The following is a 22,711-nucleotide window of genomic DNA, read 5'->3' on the forward strand; positions in this document are numbered from 1 at the left end:
CTTGACTGTCCTGGAACTCAGAGATCCACTTGCCTCTGTCTGTCAAGTGCCCAGCCTCTTTTTTAAGTCTCCAGCTCCCCCAGCCTTGGGGCTCATGTTCAGTGTTAGAGGAAGCTTACTCAAATGCCAGGGAAGCATGATGGCCCACTCAGAGGCCACCTCTCAAAGAGTTTGCTCCAGGGAAACTCTGCACTGAGCCCTTCGGTGCTGGTCTCGTCTCTGATTTTCTCCTCCTATTGGGGATTCAGGTTGTGATCGTTCCTGCCACACCGGAGAGGATGAACTGAGGCCATCACATTGTCCTGGAACAGGCTGCCAATAGTGACGGCCATGACTAGCCTAATCAGGGTACCTGTGACTATAGAAAAGACAGGCCTGCTGACAGTCCCTCACAGGAGGGGTGAGGGACGTTTGACCTTTACCCGAGGTCCCACCCACTCCCTTCTGCACCCCCACCCAATTGTAATTGTGCCCCAACTGCATGTGGTCTCAGGAAGTACAGTATATAGGAGGAAAATTAACTAAAGGGTAGAATTGGGGGAGTACATTACTCATGCCGGGGTGGGACTTTCCAGTGTAGCCACTGTTTGGGGGTCCCATTGCCTGGGGGTGAGAGTCAGTAAATGTTCAAGAGGTGCTTGTTGAGAATCAAGGATCCTTAGGTCAGTGCCACCCTTTCCACGGGCAACAGTTCACGTCTCCCTTGTTTGCAGCAACCCTCCTTTTCTCCTGCACGGGGTAGGCAGGTGGGGTCTCTGGTTGGGAGAGAATATGATGCTAGGACTTCTAGGTCTTAAGACATCAGCCTGAGGGGTTGGGGATTTAGCTCAGTGGTAGAGCGCTTGCCTAGCAAGAGCAAGGCCCTGGGTTCGATCCTCAGCTCCAAAAAAAAAAAAAAAAAAAGACATCAGCCTGGCTTTGTGTATATTGACAGCATCTGCATCCCAGAGCCCCGCTTCAGAGAGATACCAAGTTTCCCACAGCTGGGGGCTGGAACAGAGAACACTGGGGCGGGCTGTGCTGGGCCTGCAAGGGTTAGCCTGGGGGTGGCACTCTGAAGTTGAGGCAGGCTAGTCAGGGAGGGCCAACCAGGGTTCTGAAAGAGGAACAATGGGCAAGCCATCTTGTCGCTGCCCCTGCTGCGTTGGACAGGGCACACACAGACTCATTCAAAGCCTTTCCCAGCGCGCCCCCAAGTGGCCAGTCGGGAAAGCACGTCCATTCAAAAGCTTAAGCCTTGCCTGGTTCCAGCTAAATTGCTAGAGGATGGCTTCCCAACACTGTCCCTTTACGGACAAAGCTTGAGGTTCAAAGACGTGAGAAGGCTTGTCCAGCTCATCTCGGGTTCCAAGTCCATCTTGGTTCAAAGCCTGTCTTATAACCCCTCCTCTAAGTCCCTCCGAGTCCAAAGAGCCGAGTTGTTTCAAGAGTCAAAGGGGAATGAAGAGCTCATTCCTGATCTGATGCACGAACCAGCTGTCACCTCCTCCTCAGCAATTCATCAGTCTCCTCGCAAGCACTCCCAGCAATCCCCCCCACACTCATCCCCTAGCAATACTGTAGAAAGGCCAATGCAGGTAAGAGATACTGTCCTCTGGGGTGGAGGGAGAGAAGCAGCAAGGGGAAGCCCCAGTCATGTGGCCAGGTTGCTAGGTTTGGAGGTGGTGCCCTTATCTTGCCAGACCCATGGGTGCTCCAGGCCTACTGCTTTTAGGGACCTTTCTCAGGTTCCCAGAAGGTAAAGGCATAGACTCAAGGTAGTGACCTGGGTGAGTCTGCAGTCTCTCGTCCTGGTCTACAGGCCTCCCTGGCTGCGGAGCACCGTGCTGGGCCTGCAGGAGTCTCCGTGGGTGACAACTTACCATACGCCAGGCACAATGCTGGTGTGCTCCTCTACACCTGCAGTATACCCTCCTGATCCCACAGGGTGGAAACAACTATCCCCCAGCTAAGAGCTGTACTCCAGGGTAGAGGAGCAAACAGGGGCAGCAGCATCCAGCCCCTAGCGGCCGTGCTGCCTCAAGACCCCACGGTCCTGCCCCACCTCTGCTTAGGTCACTGTGATGCAAAGGCTATCCTGGTCCTCTGCATAACGCTCCTCACTTCCCTTGGGTCTCTATCTCAGGGTGAGAATGAAGATCTGCAACGCCGAGTCCTTCAGGTGGGGACAGGGACAACACTCCCTCTCAGCAAACACAACCTACCAACCAACTTGTTTCCTCCCACTGCCCCCCATCCCAGGGATTCCGCTCCCCTTTCTTTCCTGTGCTAATAAAAGTCAAGACAATTCAGTGCATTTTTGTTTTATTTGTTAAACTGCTAAAAAGTCATCAGGGGAAAACATTAACAAAAATGAGATTGACAGATTTAAATATCCATGGGTTCCATTTTCATTCCTACACTGTGATGTGCCTACAATGACTTTCAGGGTGAGCCACCCAGCACCCCTGAGTTGTATGGGAAACATCACTCACAGCACCAGCTTCGCCAGGGCACGGTGGGTGCACACTGACATGAGCCCTGGTTAGTAGGAGGGGGCAGGCGAGCAGAGCGAGCACAGTGGAGCTGATGAGGCTGGCTTTCATTCACAAGGACGGTGGTGTCACCTGCTGGTGACAGCAGATCATGCCTTATGAAGTACTGAGGCCAGGCTTCCTGGCCCCGGCCCCTTCAGATCTTCCCACCGTCCTCTGCGCTGGTGAGACTACAGATAACAGAGTCCGTCACCATGCTGGGGTCACCATGAGGACAAGGACAGACAGATGGACAGACCAAGCAGGTGATTCACTTCGAAGAAGGGAAAAAGCAAAGCAGAATAAACCTAGAAAGAATGGTAAAGGAAGGGAGGCCCCCTTGTTCCGCTGTCAGTGACTTTCTGTCCTTCAAAGTTGAGCCTTCCTGCAACGCCCCTTCCTCTCCTCTTCTGCATTTTAAGGGGCTCCAAGGCGCTCTTCCACAGTTCATGGCTTCAGTTCTCGCTATTGCTCAAACCTTAAAATCAATCAAGCCACAGAGGGCTGGGAGGAGAGCACACCCCAACATTATCTTAAACAAAGTTGACGTTTGTTTCTATACCTTATTGGTGCTCCCACAATGTGGGGGGAGGTGGGGTTGTGACCTGTTCACCCCAAGCAAGGAAGAAAGGCGGACAGGGGAATGAAAACAAATGCTCTCTGCTGCATGGTGTGGGATAATGAACAGGAAGCTCTGTGCAGGAGCAGAGCAGTGCCCAGAACGCTCACACGAGGCCAGCAAAGTAACTGCAGTTAATATGACCAAGGGCTCTCAAAGGCACACTTGCAGGAATGGAAAGGGTTAAAGCTTCAAGTAGAAACAAGATGTATTTTTAAATACTTAAATACTGATAAATATTTGCTTTAGGTGCTCCTGAGGGTTCAAACAAAATATTTTGTCTCATGTCTCTCAGCGAATTTTAAGACAAAATTGGTATCGTGTCAACAAAAGGAGTTGTGGTTAAATCTGAACTGACAGTGCTGTGGGAACGCTGCCCTCTGTGGAGACACCGCAAGTCCTGCCACACACACAGTCTCACGCGGCTGAGACCACCATCTTCACTGCCGAGTCACTTTCCCACAGCACACATCCACAGTGCTCAGGGACCACCAAGTCCTACCCTGCTGTGTGCAGGCAAAGCTCGTTGTTTTCTCGGGAGGGACTGTAGACACCTGGCTCTCGGCAGTGAGGGCAGCCCCAGGACCCCGGAGTTCTAAGAGGTTAACGTTTCTGTTATCTGCCTACTTGGGAAAAGCAGAAGAATCAACAGTTGACAGCCAGCTTTGGAAGGCCACAAGGGAAACAGAAAGACTACAAAGTGGAGCTTCTGAACTTCCAAGTGTCTGACTACTCGATGTTTAAGTAGAAAGCAAGTCCACAGGCACCGTCCACATGCAAGCACACCACAGCCAGGGTCAGTGACACCAGGCTGCTCGTCTGCTGGCCTTGCCTCTATGTCAGGGCCCCACAGGACCAAACAGTCTTGGCCAAAGGACTGTCGGAAGCAACAGGGCAGGGAGCTGGAGCGGTGGGACACAGGAAGTAGGCACAGGGGTGTTCCGGGAGCAGCTCCAGAGCACATGCCTCTCCTCGAGAGCCGGCCCTTCCTGGGCTTCCACAGGGAGACTTTCCTGCCAGGACCATCAGAGCAAAGGAGGGAAGGCGAAGGGAGGCCCGAGCACGAAGCAGGAGGCCCTTGTCCGACATGCAGAGTGCTGGCTGAGAGCCAGGACCCGGGCCAGCAGCAAGGGCCTTGTGCCTGGGAGACAAGAGAAAGGGAGAGAGAGGGGCTCGGGAACACACTCTTTGTTGTTTCAATTTTGGTTTTAAAGGCAAAATAAAAATCCTTTACCACTGATGAGAAACCACCCAAATCCACAGTTGCACAGCCATTTAAAATACTCTTATTCTGATGTCTCCTATGTCCAGGCTACTGTTTAAAGACTAGTAATTTCCAGCGTTGTCCTCTGAACAAAATCAACACTCTCCTGGGTGCCTGTACTTTATCTAGGAAATGAGTGAAAGTACAAACCGAAGCCCTGTTTGAAGGACAAAAGAAAAAGACAACATGAGGGACGGAGCTGCTCCCAGGTCAACATGGATCTCCAAGGTCAAGGACATGGTTCTCAAACCAGCCACTTGTCAACAGCACAGCAAGGTGTGTCACAGTAAGACCATTTCTGGAAGGAACTGCTCCCAGATTCCCTTGTAAGATCAACTCCTACATTCTACTAATAGGGATAGGTGTGCCCAGTGTAATGTGGAGATAAAAGAAACAGAAAAAGCAATCTTCTGAGCTGGGCCTGGTGGCACATGCCTTTCCTCAAAGCACTTGGGAGGCAGAGGCAGGAGGATCTCTGTGAGCTACATAGTGAGACCCTGCCTTGGGGGAGTGGAGTGGGGCGAGGGAGGAAGAGGTATCTTTTGATGCTTCAGAGATTTTTTTTTAAAAAAACGATACTGGCATTTTAATTTTACTTTGTTTTGTTGAGACAGGGTCTCATCATATAACCCAGGCTAGCCCCATCATCCTGCCTTTGCTCGAGTGTGAGGGTCACAGGTGTGTGCCCCGACATTGCGGTGGATACTGGCCCCTGGCGATGGAAGGCTCGAGAACATCGACTCCATAGACACTGGAGCTTTGTAAGAGAAGCAAGAGCAACAGATGCTTTTTAAAAAAGGTCAGATGCCCAAAACAAAACAAAAAGTGAAACATCCCGAACCAAAGCAAACCACCAAAGGACAGGGGGCAGCCTACAGACCGAAAAGAGGCCTCTGAGGACCCAATTCTAAAAGGAAAAGAATATGGTTTTTTGGCAACTTGCAACCAAACACGATTGTCAGAAAATCCCATAATCAGACACTGCATGTTTGCTGAGACATATAGGGAGAACTCAAAAGACCAACGGACAGGAAGGAGGCAGACGGATGGCGGCTCTATAAACATTGTTTCACCGTGACTCCAGCATACAGGTAACAGTGTTATTTCTTGTTGGGTGATGTCTCTGGATCACAGAAGGACCAGGCACAGGCTGCTTCTGCAGAGCTGTCACAGGTCCTATGTGGTCTAAACAGGACAGGGAAGAACTGTGTTCTGTAAGGGACTTGGATCCTGCAGCACAGCGTCTGAAGCCTCTTCCTTGGGGTCCTGTCTGAGAAGGCCACAGAAAGATCACGGGGCTCTTCAGCTTGCTTCTTGTGGGAAGTTACTGTTGTCAGTCTGTCCCTCACTTCCTGGTCCGGTTATCGCAGAGCAGAAGAGGCCAGCACAGCCTCCGCTAAGACAGCAACAGCTGATCTGAACCAGGACGGAGATCTCACCTTTATTTGTAAACAGAGTTGGCTATATAATATATCTGTATATATTTATATATAATCTTTTCCTTAATGGAGATTTGACCCCAGCCTGGAGTGAGTTAGGCGTGGAATTGGAGTTTTGGTTTGCGGGAGCACGTTGTTTTCCCAAGTCTCAGTCCAAATGCTTGTACACTGGAAAATTCCAAATGAAAAGCCACAGAAAGGAAAGGACTTTGAACACATTATCTCTTTGCTCGCACAAAGTACAAGGCGTTTGTTTTTGGATAGTACTTCACATTCTGCTTCTTGTCCATGAGCCCTCCAAATATGATAAGCTCTCCTCGGCCCTGTACCACTGTGTGCAGGCTGGTTTCAGGAGGTCCGACCACAGAACTGCTAGTAAATACTTTCCATTTGACCCGGCCTTTCTCCTTGGTGTCTTTAATGTCCAGCACATACATCTGCATGGGCTTGCAGTTCATACTCTGGTACAAGGGTTTGCCAACATTGAGGGACTGTGGAGGGTGGTGGCCCAGGCGTCGGGCAATGGGGGGTAAGGAATGTCCATCTCCCTGGGCTGGTCCTGGGCGGGGAATGGGTACTGTTTCTCCACTGCTCAGGTTCTGACTCCCAGGGGAGCTTGGAGAAGACCCAAGAGGAGGACTTAGTGCGGCCGAGGCTGAGGGGCCTTTGGATGACATTGCTTTGATGGCTTCCAAACTCCGACGCAGGGCACTGGGGGATACAGCCCCTGCAAGGGCACTGGCCACATGTGGTGGGGTATGAACACCATTGGTCTGTTCTGGAGGGTGTCTCACACTCCCTGCAACTGTCCTGCTGTCTGGACCATCCACATGACTACTACTGGAAGCGGACTTCAGGTCCCAATTCAGATCAATGGAACTTAACCTCAGGTCCTTCTGATCTGGCAGAGACCCTCGTCGGGGGGCTAGAGAAAGTCCCATTTTTAGGTCATATCCTTCAGAGGCAGATGGAGTGCCCGGAGATACCACCTGTACAGGGCTGTCTAAGGAAGCACCCCCGACAGCTGCTGTTCCTGGAGACAAGGTTCCACCATTGAGGATGGGAGAGCCATCTCCTCTGGCTGGGGAGAGGCTCCCTTCCCGGGAACCTGAGGGAGTCTGCCTTTGAGCCCTGGGCCTCAGTGTTCCCCAGCGGCCATTAACACAAGGAGCTTCATCCATACTCCTCACTGGGGACTGGGAGCGGTATTCTCGGGTTTCCGGAACCAGGGCTGGAGGAGTGGCACTGATAGGTGATGGGCGAGAGTTCAAACTGGGGCTGAGTGGTGCTCTCCCACTAGGAGCCTGGCTGAAGACCACCACACACTGTCCCACCTGGAAGACAAAGGACCTGTGCTCACAGCCTTGCCTACAGTTCTCATCATTCTAGCAACTATCTCTAACATGGTCACTGGGAATGGATGGCCAGCTGTTCGTAGGCCTGGGCTGTGGAGATAAAGGAACGGTGGCTTTGGACTACGAAGGCAGGCAGAAAAGGATGATTGCTGCTACCGTGTGAGGTGCTGTCATCAGCCATGGCTGTGGGAGAGGGGCATCTGTGTGAGGGACCTGGGGACGTTCTGTAGACAAACAGATCCTTAAAGCTAGAAGGAAAATGATGTACACCTACGTGCTCCGACCAAGCAGCTCATGGACATGGGAAATACTAAAAGAGGACATGACACCAAACTGGTTTCTCCTTCCGTAAGTCTAACAAATTAGTTTTCTGCTGGCTGCTCATTCCCCACTTACCCGGCAGGCTGGATGGCACCACAGTTCCGGGGCACCGTGGTCTTCATTTTCTACCTTGAGTGGCTGCCAGGCCCAGGGACCTGGGTGCGTGTGCAGCAGCCAGGCATCTTTGAACAGCTGCAGGAGGAGGACCAATGGCAGGATTCAGGGTTGGCACGTGCTCCGACACACATAACCGCTGTCCCACAACTGTTTTTACACTGACTTATTCATGGTGTGACAGAACTATCATCTTAGAGCTGTGCTACCTGGTTGAAAGTGTGTGGGCTTTGCAGGGTAGACATCCTAAATCCTCAGCTACTCACATCTGCCTTTGTCTGCATCTATGACCCCTACCTCCATTCACTCACACACGGCCACTGACTGTCCTGGCACATGGAATGGTGACCCATACATCAACTGTAACTGGTGTGTGTGTGCGCACACAGGGAAGAGATAATATATCCATTAACTTTCTCAGTCTGCATTCTCAAGTAAATTCCATGTGGACTTTGGTTATCTACCTGTTTTCTACCCCACTGCCCCCTTTACTGGCAAACTTTGTAGTTTAAGGAAGAAACAGAGCTAGAAGGAATTGAGGAATGAGTAAGAGACCAATGTTTCTGGTCAAAAGTACCTCTCCCTCCACCCCCCCCCCCAAAAAAAAAAGAACAGAGAAAAGGGCAGAAAATACAAAAGCTATCTACTCAAAGTGTAAGGGCATTCTCTGAGTCAGCATGCCCAAGGAGGACTCTATCTTACTAAACAAGCAGGACAAGCGTGTTTCCAGTCACTGAGGCAGTCACTGCAATACTCACAGCATTGGGACCGCCACAACCGCCAAGGATTAGGATAGTTGCATCATCTATAACAATCTGGGAAGATGAAGAAATTTAAAATAAACCTACAAAGACACAGGCATCTGACTCATGATTCAGTGACATACACAAATGGCATGCCCAGCTCCCAGTGAGCGTTCCAGCTGCCCACTCTACTCAACCCACATCAATTCTAGCCCTTTGAACTGATGACCCTTGAACAGACATACTCTAACTTAAGAAAATATTAACACAAGAGTGTTAATCACAGAAAATGAAGAATTCTCTTAAGAAATAAAACCCCACTAAGGCCACTATAAATAATATAGCAATAGAAGCTGAGAACAAACAGGACCAAAAAAAAAAAGAAAAAGAGAAATTCTCGGGCTTACTGCACAGAGTACCTCATCTCATTCCCATAAAGATACTAACTACATACAGTGCTTGCTCAATAGTTAAACTCTTTAGCACCTGAGACTGGCCACCTCGTGGATGAGGACTGGGGCCAGAGATGTTCGGCTTGGACCACGCCCACTGCTCCAGGTCAAGGACCCAGACTTCATTGCTCCTGTGAGATAAGAACACAGTCATAAGGAACTTGAGAGCTCCAGGGAGCACAGTGGTGCCTGGGAGTTTCTGTGCCTGTGCCCAGCGGGGAAACTTACACCACTTCATACACACAGCCTGTCTGGGCTGGAGGCTTCAGAGATGGTTTCCTCGGAGTCCAGGGGCTTCAGAAGAAAAAAATCGTGGCTGAACCCTAGTTTTGTAGCCTTAGCAAGAATCTTTATTTTCTCTACCTTTGGTTTCCTTTCCTATGAAACAAACACTGCTGATCTTCAGAACTGACAGAAACCAGGCATATGCCAGGCGGGGTGGAGCATGCCTTTTTTTTTTTTTTTTTTTTTGTTTTTGTTTTTCGAGACAGGGTTTCTCTGTGTAGCTTTGCGCCTTTCCTAGTACTCGCTTTGGAGACCAGGCTGGCCTCGAACTCACAGAGATCCGCCTGGCTCTGCCTCCCGAGTGCTGGGATTAAAGGCGTGCGCCACCACCGCCCGGCCTGGAGCATGCCTTTAACCCTAGTGGGGGTGGTGAGGTACAGGGCGGCAGAGGCCAGAGTTTCAGGCCAGCCTGGTCTACAGAATGAGTTCTAGGTCAGCCAGGGCTACACAGAAAACCGTCTTGGGAAACAAAACAAAACGAGAGACAGAGACAGAGAGAGAGAGAGAGAGAGAGAGAGAGAGAGAGAGAGAGAGAGAGAGAGAGAGAGAGAAGAGCGCGAGCGCACCAGAGAACCGGGGAAACTATTTACATTATAAAGGTGTCAGCACCCGCTCAGCACTGAACCCATCCTGAGCCTTTTCAACCTTTCACCTCTCTGTGGCCATAAGGTCTTATCTGAGTTGAGTGTGTGCAGCCACATGTTGGACCCAAAGTACAAGCAGGAGGCAGTTGGTCAAGTGACCACCTTTCAAAAACAAAAACCACAAGAGAGACAAAAATGATCCTGAAGGCATTTATCACGGTGCAGGAGCTAAAAAAGGCTCCACTGATCATGGCGACAGAGTATTTCACAGTGGTTCATAAAAGCTTCGTGTTTTTGGCCGGGCGGTGGTGGCGCACGCCTTTAATCCCAGCACTCGGGAGGCAGAGCCAGGCGGATCTCTGTGAGTTCGAGGCCAGCCTGGTCTCCAAAGCGAGTTCCAGGAAAGGCGCAAAGCTACACAGAGAAACCCTGTCTCGAAAAACCAAAAAAAAAAAAAAAAAAAAAAAAAAAAAAGCTTCGTGTTTTTGTTTTTCAAGACAGGGTTTCTCTCTGTAACGGTCCTGGCTGCCCTGGAACTTGCTCAGTAGACCCGGCTGTCAGGGAACTCACAGAAATCCACCTATCTCTGCCTCCTGAGTGCTGGGATTAAAGTGTGTGCCACTACCACCTGGCTTAAAAGCTTCAGTTTTATCAAGAACCAACTGCTATATTCAACTCAAGAAGGCAGCAGTGCTGGTTTGGAGGCAGAGACAGGCAGACAGCAGTAAATTCAAGGTTAGCCTGGTCTACATAAATTCCAGGTCAGCCAGAGAGATCCTGTCTCAAAACACCAACCTCTCCTGCCAAAGGAAAGAAGTAGTATGACCTTGGCACGGACATCCCGCCTCTCCACCCCACTGCAGTCCTAGAACTTGTAAGGACAAGGATTGCATGAATCAAGGCCAGACAGAGTTAGCTATAAGCAAGACTTTGTGAAAAAAGAAAAAGAAAAAAGAAAAAGAAGGAATTGCGGCAAGGACTGACTCCTGGCTGGCAGTCTCTAGTTTATGGTTATCTCTTTAAGGTCTTCTATTTACTTACATACAATGATACAAAGTAAGTAATCCCAAACTTAAACCCTAAACCCTCTCATCTGGGGTGCAGTTTCTTTTTTGTTTCTCTCCATAAATATTTTATATTTAATTTACATTTTTGTTTTGCCGCCTTCTTTTTTTTTTTTTTTTTTAAAGACAGGTTCTCATATAGCCCAAGTTGGCCTTAAATGTAGCCTATGATAACCCTGAATTCCTCCATAACTTTTTTTTTTGTAGACTAGGCTGGCCTCTTTATAATTTATTATTTTTATTTTATGTGCATTAACGTTTTGCCTGCATGTATGCCTGTGTGAGAGTGTCAGTAGCCCTGGAACTGGAGTTACAGACAGGTGTGAGCTGCCATGTGGGTGCTGGAAATTGAACCTGGGGCCTCTAGAAGAGCAGTCAGTGCTTTTAACCACTGAGCCATCTCTCCAGCCCCTCTATGACTATTTTAAAACACAAAGCCCATGAGTCCTGTCAGAGAGCAAGCTTGGGTCTGCTTTCTTGATGGCTCAACAATTCTCCATTTTATTCAGAACATATAGAAAACTCCTGTGGTTCCTACTCACACCAGTAATGCAGATGAACTGCTGCTATTCTGGCTCTGGACTTCACAGGATGGGCAGTGATAAGGAAGGCAGTGGCTGGGGAGCAGCCTCTCTGACAGTTTTGTTTCTAACTCACTCTCCCAATCTCCTATCCCATTTGGAGAGTGCATTATTTCTACCTATCCTGTGAATATACCTCTCTTCTCCTGGAGGGCCTGAGCTGGGCAACAGAGCATCCCGCTTCTTAGAAGGTGACCTTCTATAGGTACAAGACAGTAGAAAAGGGGGAGGCTTCATAAGAACTTGATCCCATTGGATTAAACAGAAAGAAATTCCACTTAACCTTGACTTTGTGGAGCAGATTTTCAACCTAGTGATTGGTGATGGAGAGACCAAAGAACTAAAGGCTGGAGGGAAGTAGCTAACTAGGGTGAGGAGAACTGTGTTCAGAGATATGCTGTGCCTAGTTCACTTTCCTGGCCTGGTATGCCTAGGAGTTTCTACCTTTACATTAGCAAATCAGAAATACTCACATTTGCCGGGATCCTAGAGAGCCACCAAAGACAATCATTTTGTCACCTATCACACAGGAGGAGTGGCCAGCCATGGGAGGAGGCCCATGGGTGGTGACAATGCAGTTCCACCTAGTGGAAAGCAGAGGGAAGAAGCAAAAGTCAGAACTACCTAGCCATCTTGAAAGCATAAGGCACAAAGGATTAGTGGCATCCACTAAGAAAGACAGGCTGTCGTCACCTTTCTAGCAGACATCTCACACCCTCACACAGACACACATGTAGGCCAAACATCAGTGTAAATAAAAAAGAAAGACAGACAGACATGTCTGTCAGGTGTGGTGGTGCACATCTTTAATCCCAGCACTCAGGAGGCAGAGGCAGGAGGATCACTGTGACTTTTGAGGCCAGCCTGGTCTACAATAATGAGTTCCAGGACAGCCAGGGCTATGTAGAGAGACACTGTCTCAAAAAACCAGAAACACAAAATAAGATAGACATGTCTGAGAAACAACTCGCTTGGTCTGAGCATGTGGCAGTCCACAGAGGTCCCCCTGTGCACACTGCTCCTGTACTCCTGGAGTGGAACTGTTGAAACCAAGAAGGCCTTCTCCAACTGGCCTGTCCACTTTCCTCAGAGACAACCAGAGCTCTTCTACTTCTTCTCCTGAGGAAAGGGTACTGCAAAGCATCTCAAACCAGAAGCAAGCTCCTGCTGTGCACTCTCCACCTGGACAGAACTTTTGTTTCCATCAAGCTCTTCAGGGGATTCTGTTGTTTCACATTACTAATTTTAAAAATATTTATTTTAATATTAATGTGTGTCTATGTGAGTATATGCTGTGTGTGTGTGTGCGTGTGCGTGTGCGTGTGCGTGTGTGTGTGTGTGTGTGTGTGTGTGTGTGTGTGTGTGTGTGTTGGGGGTGGGGGATGGGATGCCCAGAGTCCAGAAGAGGGTGTTGGATCTCTGGAGCTGAGTACTTGGGAAGTGAGCTCTGGTCCTCTCTTCATCTCTCCAGCCCCTCCAAGGGATTCTTGACACACAAAACATAAATTGATTTAAACTCCATTTTTGAGCCAGCAAGATAGCTTGATGGGCAAAGGCACTTGCCACCAAGTCTAATAATCTGAGTATGATCCCTAGGACTCACATGATTAAAGGAGAAAAATGGCTCCTCGAGTTGTTCTCTGACCTCCATATACATGTTGTAGCATGCACACACACACACACACACACACACCAAAAACAAAAACAAAAAACAACCAAAAACAAAAACTAAAATGTAATACAATGAAACCAATTTCTTCCAGATATAGAATGTATTGTCTTTGTGACTTACCAATTTTTAGATGGTGAGTATGTGTGGATTTCATCAAAGAATCTCTCTGGTTGGTGTAAGGGATAGGGACTTGGCCTTGTCCAGCCACCAAATAGCACTAGCAAGTCCTTATACACGACTAGTGTGGCTCCAGCTTTGGGGGAAGGATAGGACCCTAGGAAAAGGCATCAACACTATGGTTAGGATTTAGGAACATACAATTCATAACGCTAGTCCAGGTCATCTTTCCTTGGAAGGACAAGGAGGGAACCAATGTCACACAGGGGAGAGAGGCTGTGTTTTCAGGTCTGAGAGACTCATTACTGATTTGTACATCTTCATAACCAACAGAGAAAGTTACTCAGCTATCTTTGGAAAGTGGAATGGGCTGGGTATCCATCTCAAAAGGTCCCAGTTTACCTTAGCTTAACTTTACAATGGTGCTGCTGTAGCCAACAGTCAGTGGAAATCCTCCTTTGAAATTTCATCTTTTATAGGCTAGTGAGAATGCAGTGAACCTCAGCTCCCAGTCAGTCTCCTGGCCACGGGAATGGTGGGCACTGCACATCACTCTATGGTGCTGTGCTGGGGTGTTTGGGAGGCCAGGTATATTACATGTACTTCACACTTAGAATGGGTTTATTGGACTATAACCCTATCCTAAATCACATGGAGTTTGAGACCAGCTTGGGCTCCATGAAACACTATCAAAAAAAAAAAAAAAAAAAAAAAAAAGTAAGAAATTTGGCCCATGATGGGATGACAAATATCTCATAGATAGGAACCTACTTTTCTAGAGTTTCTGTTTTGAAATGATCATTGCTATTTCCCCCAATTCCTCACTGGGTATCTCATTGTTAGTATGGTGAAAGTAATTTGTCCCAAAATCTAGGGATCAGAAAATACTGGACTATGAAAAAAAAAAAATTACCAGGCTAGAAATGGCTTAGCAGTTAAGAGAACTTGTGGGATACTAGTTAAGATGTGCTACATTCATTTGTACTGTAGAATATTTGTTTAATGACGCAAAGATGTGTGCAATCTTTTATGTTGCATTTGTTTAACTCTGCAAAGCTGTGTTACTTTGCCTGTCTAAAACACCTGATTGGTATAATAAAGAGCTGAATGGTCAATTGACAGGCAGGAGGAAGGATAGGCAGGGCTGGCAGGCAGAGAGAATAAATAGGAGGAGAAATCTAGGGATGAGCGATCAAGGAGTGAGAAAAGGAGAGGAAGATGCCAGGGGCCAGCCACCCAGCCATGGAGTAAGAAGGAAAGAAAGATATAAAGAAAGGTCAAAAGCCCAGAGGCAAAACATAGTTAAAGAGAAATGGGATAATTTAAGTTAGAAAAGCTGGCTAGAAGCAAGCCAAGCTAAGGCTGGGCATTCATAAGAATAAGTCTCCATGTATTTATTTGAGAGCTGGGCTGCAGGCCCCAAAAGAGATAAAAAAAACAAAAAACAAAAAACAAAAAAAACAAAACAAAAAAAAAACCCAACTACATTTTGGCATTCCAATGCGGGACCTGAATTTCCACATAGGGCCTGAGAAAGCTAAAACAAAACAAAACAAACAACAAACAAAAACTGGAAACAGCTCATTTAAGCAGCTCTGCTGATGCCGGGTGGTGGTGGTGGTGGTGGTGGTGGTGGTGGTGGTGCATGCCTTTAATCCCAGCACTCGGGAGGCATAGCTAGACAGATCTCTGTGAGTTCAAGGCCAGCCTGGTCTACAGAGCGAGATCCAGGACAGGCACCAAAACTACACAGAGAAATCCTGTCTTGAAAAACAAAAAACCAAAAAACAAACAAACAAAAAAAATAAGCCACGTAGAGGTGGGAAATACACAGGGAGTCTGGATGCTGTATAATGTTATATTGATACTGAATTTTTTGAAGGCTGGTAAGCAAATGACAGCAGCTAACAGACATGGGACTGTGAACTGGACTCCTAAATTGAACCAATCTAGATATTGAGGGCTATCTTAACTTTAAAAAAGAAGTAAAAAAAAGTGTTACATTGGGGAAGAGGTTTTGCTTTTGTTTCCATAGAAAACGAGCGGCTGTGGATTCTATCAGGGTTAATGTGGATCAGGTTTGATTGAGGGAGACCTCTTGAATCTTGACAGGTGATATATATCAACAAAGGTTACAACTGGTCTTCCCAGGACTTGGCCATCATCTCAATTTTCTCAGGGACTCCTAAAGATGCCTCCACCCACAGACAACAGGAAGCAGTCTAGAGAACACAACACCCACATTCCCAAGAGGTGGGGTAGGTGGTTTTTGGTTATTTGGTGGGTTACGGATGTTTGTTATCATTTAGGGAATATAGGAATGTAAGATAAAAAGACAATTATTAATCTCTGATATTTTGCACTGGCATGGATTTTGGTATATTGATAGAAATTTAAAGTTATTTTTGTTATACTGTATATATGTTTCTACTCTTATTTGGGGTATTGTGCTTATGCAGCTCATTTAAAAATGTAATGTATAATTAAGAAATGAGGTTAGTAATTAATCTATAATAATCAAACTTGTAGTCACATTAAGTATGTTTTCAAGGTTAAACAGGTATGTTTTAGACAGACAGATGATTTTCAAACACTTCAAAGACTATAGAATATGGCATTTAAGATGTTTAATAGCCGGGCGGTGGTGGCGCACGCCTTTAATCCCAGCACTCGGGAGGCAGAGCCAGGCGGATCTCTGTGAGTTCGAGGCCAGCCTGGGCTACCAAGTGAGTCCCAGGAAAGGCGCAAAGCTGCACAGAGAAACCCTGTCTCGAAAAACCAAAAAAAAAAAAAAAAAAAAAAGATGTTTAATAACCTAAGGTTTTTCAGGGCAATGAGACACATCTGCTCCTGGCAGCACCAATTTACTTCACAAAAGGTTGATGGGCATTGAAAAAACTCCACATGGAGTTTGCTTTCAATGTGGCAAGCCTAACCATTTGGGCAAGAAACTGCTCTTGCCTTGACTGCTGACAATATTCTATACAGACTGAACAAGTTTAACACAGGAAAAAGACTGTTGAACTTTGCAAAGACAAGACAGGACAGTCCTTCAAGATTCCTGCTTCACAGGAGAGTCTCCAGATATTCTGCAGGACACAGAGGGAAGTGATTGATGAACTTTGCCAATACAAGGAAGGACAGTCCTTTAAATTTCCTGCTTCACTGAAAAGTCTGCCAGATACTCTAGGCCTATAGACTGAAGATGGATGCCCCAACACAGCAGAGGAACTTTGGGTGACTGTCCAGGCAGCCAAATATCTCTCTTGTTAGGTAATATTACAACCTTCTGGGGTCTTTGATGGAATTAAAGACTAAATAGTTAAGAGTTATAGTTTCCCTTAGTTAAGACAGGAGGTAAACTGGGTATAAACTTTGGAACCACTAAGAAAAGATAGATAAAGGACTATTTTCTCTGAATTTGCTAAAAACAAATGGGCTGAATATTGTAAATGTAACTCTTACTTGATAACTGTTTTTGTTTTAGTTTTACTATGTTTAAGTTAGAACCTTTAATTTTTATCTAGACAAAAAGGGGGAAATGTTGTGGAATATTAGTTTAAGATGTACTACATCCATTTATGCTGTGGAATATTTGTTTAACAATGCAAAGATGCATTGCATTCTTTTATGTTGCATTTGTTCAACTTTGTAAAGCCTCCAGACGAGCATGTGGATTTGATCTGAGACCTGGTGATACGGCTTCACAGTCAAGTGTAGAAACTGAAGCTTAACACCACGGGTCTTCCACACAATGGGACAAACAAGAGTGCAATTTTTTATTTTTATTTGTTTATTTAATCTATTATTATTATTATTATTATTATTATTATTATTATTATTATAGACAGGGTTTCTTTGTGTAACAGCTCTAGCTGTCCTGGATTGCTTTGTAGACCAGGCTGGCCTCCAACTCACAGAGCTCTGCCTGCCTCTGCCTCCTAAGTGCTGGGATTAAAGGCATGCTCTACCACTGCCCAGTTATTTTTATTTATTAAGATATATTTAAGTATTTATGTGTAAGAATGTGTGTGTGTGTGTATGTGCACATGAGTATAGGTGCCCTTGGCAACCAGAGACATCAGCTCCCCTGGAGCTAGAATTGCAGGCCCCTGCTGGAAACTAAACTTGAATCCTCTGTAAGAGCAGTATGTGCTGTCAACTACTGATCTATCTCTCCAGCCCCTCAAGATACAGTCTTCTTTAATCTGCATAAAAATCTCTAGAGCATCTACACTGAGTCAGGGATTCTATTTCTAGGGTTAATAAGATCCCCTGAGCAAATAAAGAATCAGTGCTAAACAAGTATTTTGTCTGGGGAGAGGAACTTCAATTGAGCAAATGCCTCCAACAGACTGCCTATAGGAAAATCTGTAGAACATTTCCTTGATTAATGATTGATGTGGGTAGGTCAAACCCACAGGGGTTTCATGGCAGTAACAGCCAAATGTCACAAGACAATAAGAAGATTTACAATCCCACCACTCTCTCAAAAATCATTTATAGTCTCAATAAACAGGACTGTTATCTTAGTTTTAAGATTAAATAAGTTAAAACAAAACAGTACTTTTGTTTGTTTGTTTGGTTTTTCAAGACAGGGTTCTCTGTGTAGTTTTGGCTGTCCTGGAACTCGTTTTGTAAACCAGGCTGGCCTCAAACTCATGGAGATCCACCTGGCTCTGCCTCCCGAGTACTGGGATTAAAGGCGTGTGCCACCACTGCCTGGCAACAAACAGCACATTTTTATTTACACATGTGGGGTGTGTGTGTGTGTGTATGTGTGTGTGTGTGTTGGTTACACACTTGTCAAAGCACCCGTGTAGAGGTCAGAGGATACCTTTTAGTTCCTTCCTTCTATTTTGTGAGTTTCAGGGATGGAATTCAAGTTGGCAGGCAGGGAGCAAGCAATACTGATTTTTCCTCTGACTTCTTTATTTATAGGGGTCTCTCCTTGGAGGGCACCACCCATTATGATGGTCTTCTGCTCTCAGATAACCCTTTCTGGAAATGCTCAGAGGTGCATCTCCTGGTTGGTTCCAGAGCCCATCATGATTAAACACCATGGACAGACTCAGTGTTCAGACTCCTCCTGCTGGGCACAGTGACACTCCTAGCACTTGGGAGTTGGTGCTAGGATTGCTGATCAGTGTGCACACCCCTGATGCTGCTGCCTCCACCCTTCGCTGACATCAGACCCCAGCTTCTTTGGCCCTTCAATCAGAACTGAAGGCCACTGGTTCTCTAGGAATCTTACAGGCCTTCAGCATTAGATTGGGACTGCTAAGGCATCTGGCTTTGTGGGCTGAGCAGCTAGTGTTCTCAGCTTCTCCAGTGTAGATGGCCACGGTTAGACTACCGAGTCCTTATGGTGTAAGCCATTCTAATGAATCCCTTTGATTTTTATTTTATTATCTACTATTATTTATTATTATTTATTTATTTTTGGTTTTTCAAGTCAGGGTTTCTCTGTGTTCTGGAACTTGCTCTGTAGACTAGGCAGATCTGCCTGTCTCTTCCTCCTAAGTGCTGGGCTTAAAGGAATGTGCCACCATGCCTGGCTATGAATCTCTTTTATAATCTACACAAACTCATATTCATTCACCACATTCATTCATGTGACGATCTAGACCCCTTTCATTTCAACAATGGGATAATGATAAAAATCCAAAAATGGGTTTTAATTTCCAAATGTTCTGAGTAAAGGGTTACTAACATTAACATTTTTTATACAAATATTTCCCTAGTCACTGAACTATACTACGAAGTAAATAAAAACAAACCCAGATTGTTCCCATTACTGACAAAAGACTTCCAGCTGTACATGTGATTTGTTAATAGCTGACAATTTTGAAAACTAATCTAGGACTAGACCTTAGGAACATGTCAGAGGTAAAGTCTGAGAATGGAACAAACAGCATGCCAATGACTCCAGAAGAAAAGCAGCAGCAAGAAAAAGCTGGCTCTCATGTGTTTACTTGTCAGTTGTTGCTTTTTAAAGAGGCCATGGTCTAAAGTGCCCTGAAACCAACAGTAAACACTGTTCTCTTGGAGATGGAGAGATGGTGCACTGGTTAAGAGTACTCGCTGGTCTTGCAAGGGACTGAGTTCTGTTCCCAGTCCCCACACTGCCAGTAACTCGCCCTCCTGGGAATCTGATGCCCTCTTCAGGTCTTTAGGAGTGGCACTGCACTCATACAGTCCTCAGAATACTGCCACACACTTCTGTCTGTACTGGGCTAAAGGCCTGGGAGGGAGAGGTGTCACCTGCCACCTCAGTAATCCACTGCTTTATTTATACACTGTGCTCTCCCAGTAACAGACTGTCCTGGGGCAGAGGGGCTATTTTTTATGAAAACATTTGATGAACTGAAACCCATCATCGAAGTCTACTGATGACAGGTCATTCCTGTGCTGGGGACAGAGTTGGCTCCCTGTAATCATGACACAGCCTGGAGGCAGTGGCTGTCATCTCAACATGATAAACCAAACATTTCTCTTTTTTACTTTATTTATTTATTTTTGGGTTTTTGAGACAGGGTTTCTCTGTGTAGCCCTTGCTGTTCTGGAACTTGCTTTAAACCAGGTTGGCCTTGAACTCAGAGACTCGCCTACCTCTGCCTCCTGAATGCTGGGATTAAGGGTGTGCATCACCACTCCTGGCTTTAAAACATATCTTAGTATAAACCTATCTTTCTAATCCCCACCCACCTTCTATTTTATTGCTCAGTTTCAGCAAGGTCAGACATAATACAGCATGATACAAAAACTCACTGACATGAGAGCCTGAGGAGACACGCACACAAGCACGCATGCACGCATGCACGCACGCAAGATTTCACTATGTGGCTTTGTTTTGTTTAGAGATCTGATCTCCTCATGTGTTTTGTGAGCCAGGGAGACCTTGAATTTGCTTCAATCTTCTAGTATCAGGCTCTAGTGATGGAATTACAGGCATGTGCTGCCATGGCAAACTAAAGATAGACATTCACTCTTACACCCCACACCCATGCCTTTATAAAACATCCCTGAGTAGTTTATGGAACACCCCAATGGCAAGGACTCTAGTACCTACCATGAGAAGCAGGCTAGGGCCATGAGTATAAAGAACTCCATGGGCGTTGTTCCCAGTGCCAATAAGCAAAGCCACATGAAAGACCACTGCATGAACAGGAGAGCACTTACCCACTAAAAATTAACAACATGAAAAACAGTAAGGGTTCCTTGTCTCCACCGCAAGCTCTCTTTTGATCCAATTTCTAGGGCGGGAGAGGTTACATCTGATAACTTGTTAATTGCAGCCCTAGTCAGGGGCACCTTTCAAGTGGCTCCATTCACAGTGACGACAATGTTGCTAGTCACAGACCTCCCCTCCTGGAGGAAACAGGAAAGGCCCACTAGCCCTGAAATATGCCACTCTATTCACTCTCCCTGGGGGGGGGGGGGCACGACTAAAGGTTACCAAAGAGCTGTATGGGCAGTTCCAGCTCTTCTCTCCAGCAGCACAGAATACTAGCCACCTCCAAAAATCATGTGTTCTAGAAAAATCCCAGGATTTTAACTTCATAAACAAAAATTTCTTTCTTCCCTCTGCTTTTCCCCACACACCCTGAGATCATAAGCACAGACTGTCCCAGGGCTGCACTGGGTCAGAGGAAACAAGGCAAAGCTGCCACCCAATAAGAGTAAGATCAATAAACTGCCTCTGAACACAGTAGAGGAGCCAGAGCTGGCTAATGAAAGGTGCAGAAGCCCTCTAATCAAGCCCATTTCCTCCCTAGTCTGTGCTCGGATTGCCTGAGGCTCCACTGCCTGCCAGCAAGACAAAGGCCAGCAGTAGTAACCAAGGCCAAAGCTACCACAAGAGAGGTGCCTGGACATGAGCTCCTCCTGCCTGTGCCCTCTTACCTCCCAACAGGACAGAGCAGGCCCGCCTGCAAATGTAAGATGGAAGCAGACAGGATGGAGGCACGGACAAACACACTCCTGTAGCCCCTGGATTCTAACAAAAGTTGGAGTGGAGGCTGTGCCCTGAGCCCACCACGTCTAGCATCCAAACAGATGGAGTTGGCAGAATTAGGTGGAAATGATGTGATGACAGCCAACTGTGGATCGTATTGACCATACCAATCCCCAATTCCTTCTAAGACCTGCTCTCACCACTCTTCTGACAGACCCTGGTCAGGGGACAGACCTACTTCCAAGCCTGGGAACACCATCATCCCCTCTCCAGTGCCCAATCTCAGGCACTCCCATCCCACCCTTCAAGATGAAGCCCTGGTGCTGCTGCCATTCATGGACACCCACAGCCTAGCCTGCACCACACAAGCATTCTGCTTTTTTCTGTCTCTCTCTCTCCTGTGTCAGGGTATCTCCTAAGGATAGGGAACCGCTACTGCTTGGATGGTACTGAAGACCCTAGTTTAGACTACTCACTAGTCCTCTACAGAACAAAATGATTCATGCCTAATGGGGTAAACAGGGGCTACTCCATGTCTCTGCCCACTCAGAGCCCAAATGAAGATGCTTTTTGAGTAAAAGGACATTGGGGTCATCAAAACTGGTATACATAAAACCCGACAGCGTTGGGGCTAGAGAGATAGCTCAGTGGTTGTGTTGGTTTGAAAGAAAATGGACCCCAAAGGGAATGGTGGTAAGGGGAGGTGTGGCCTTGTTAGAGCAGGTGTGGACTTGTTGGAAGTGTGTTAATGTGGAGGTAGGCTTTGAGGTCTCATATATGCTCAAGCTACATCAGATCAGTTCCTGTTGCCTACAAGATGTAGAATTCTCAGCTCCTTCTCCAGGACCATGTCTGCCTGTACGCCACCATGCCCCATCATGATGATAATGGACTGAACCTCTGAAACTGTATGCCACCATTAAATGTTTTTCTTTATAAGAGTTGCCGTAGTCACATGGCAAAATGCCCAGGGTACCTTGAAAATTTTGTTTTGGTCTAATGTCCTTGAAGCAACCAAAGCTACCAGCCTGAGAACGGGCTGTCATATGCCTCCAGATTCTTAAAATTGGGTTATGGGGTTAATGAGTAAGTATGATAACTCTGTTTATTAATATGTCAAAACTTGAGGGAAAATGATTGGAAATGATAACTCTGTTCTGTGGTTGATATATTGTGCACTCCAATAAACTTATCTGGGGTCAGAGAACAGAACAGCCACTAGATATAGAAGCCAGAAAATGGTGGCACACATGCCTTTAATACTATTACTTGGGAGGTAGAGATCCATCCAGATTTCTGTGAGTTTAAAGCCTGACTCACAACTTTAATCCCAGGAAGTGAGCCTTTAATCTCAGGAAGAGATGGCAGACAGCAGAAAGGTATTTAAAGTGTGAGGACCAGGAACTAGAGCTGGTTAAGCTTTTCAGCTCTTAGCAGCAGTTCAGCTGAGATCCATTTGGATGAGAACACAGAGGCTTCCAGTCTGAGGAAACAGGATCAGCTGAGGAATTGGTGAGGCGATGTGGCTGTGGCTTGTTCTGCTTCTCTGATCTTTCAGCATTCACCCCAATACCTGGTTTGGGTATTTTATTAATAAGAACTTTTAAGATTCATGCTACACCGTTCTGTCA

At 46.5% G+C, this 22,711-nt stretch overlaps 1 protein-coding gene across 2 annotated transcripts in view; it reads right to left on the reverse strand.

The window, feature by feature from the left end:
* Window positions 1-2,287: 2,287 nt before the first annotated feature.
* Fbxo42 (F-box protein 42) overlaps window positions 2,288-22,711 on the reverse strand; it is a 68,724-nt gene continuing 48,300 nt past the window's right edge. For both annotated transcript variants that reach the window (XM_052718794.1, XM_052718795.1), the window contains 6 exons: window positions 13,127-13,280; window positions 11,808-11,918; window positions 8,855-8,951; window positions 8,384-8,440; window positions 7,587-7,703; window positions 2,288-7,169 (listed from right to left, as the gene is read on the reverse strand). In XM_052718794.1, the coding sequence (XP_052574754.1) occupies window positions 6,054-7,169; window positions 7,587-7,703; window positions 8,384-8,440; window positions 8,855-8,951; window positions 11,808-11,918; window positions 13,127-13,280 (1,652 nt within the window). In that variant the 3' untranslated portion in view covers window positions 2,288-6,053. The remainder of the gene's footprint in view (window positions 7,170-7,586; window positions 7,704-8,383; window positions 8,441-8,854; window positions 8,952-11,807; window positions 11,919-13,126; window positions 13,281-22,711) is intronic.

The sequence above is a fragment of the Peromyscus californicus genome, unplaced genomic scaffold, assembly GCF_007827085.1.
Source record: "Peromyscus californicus insignis strain IS unplaced genomic scaffold, ASM782708v3 Scaffold_5__1_contigs__length_169319896, whole genome shotgun sequence".
Classification (NCBI taxonomy): domain Eukaryota; kingdom Metazoa; phylum Chordata; class Mammalia; order Rodentia; family Cricetidae; genus Peromyscus; species Peromyscus californicus.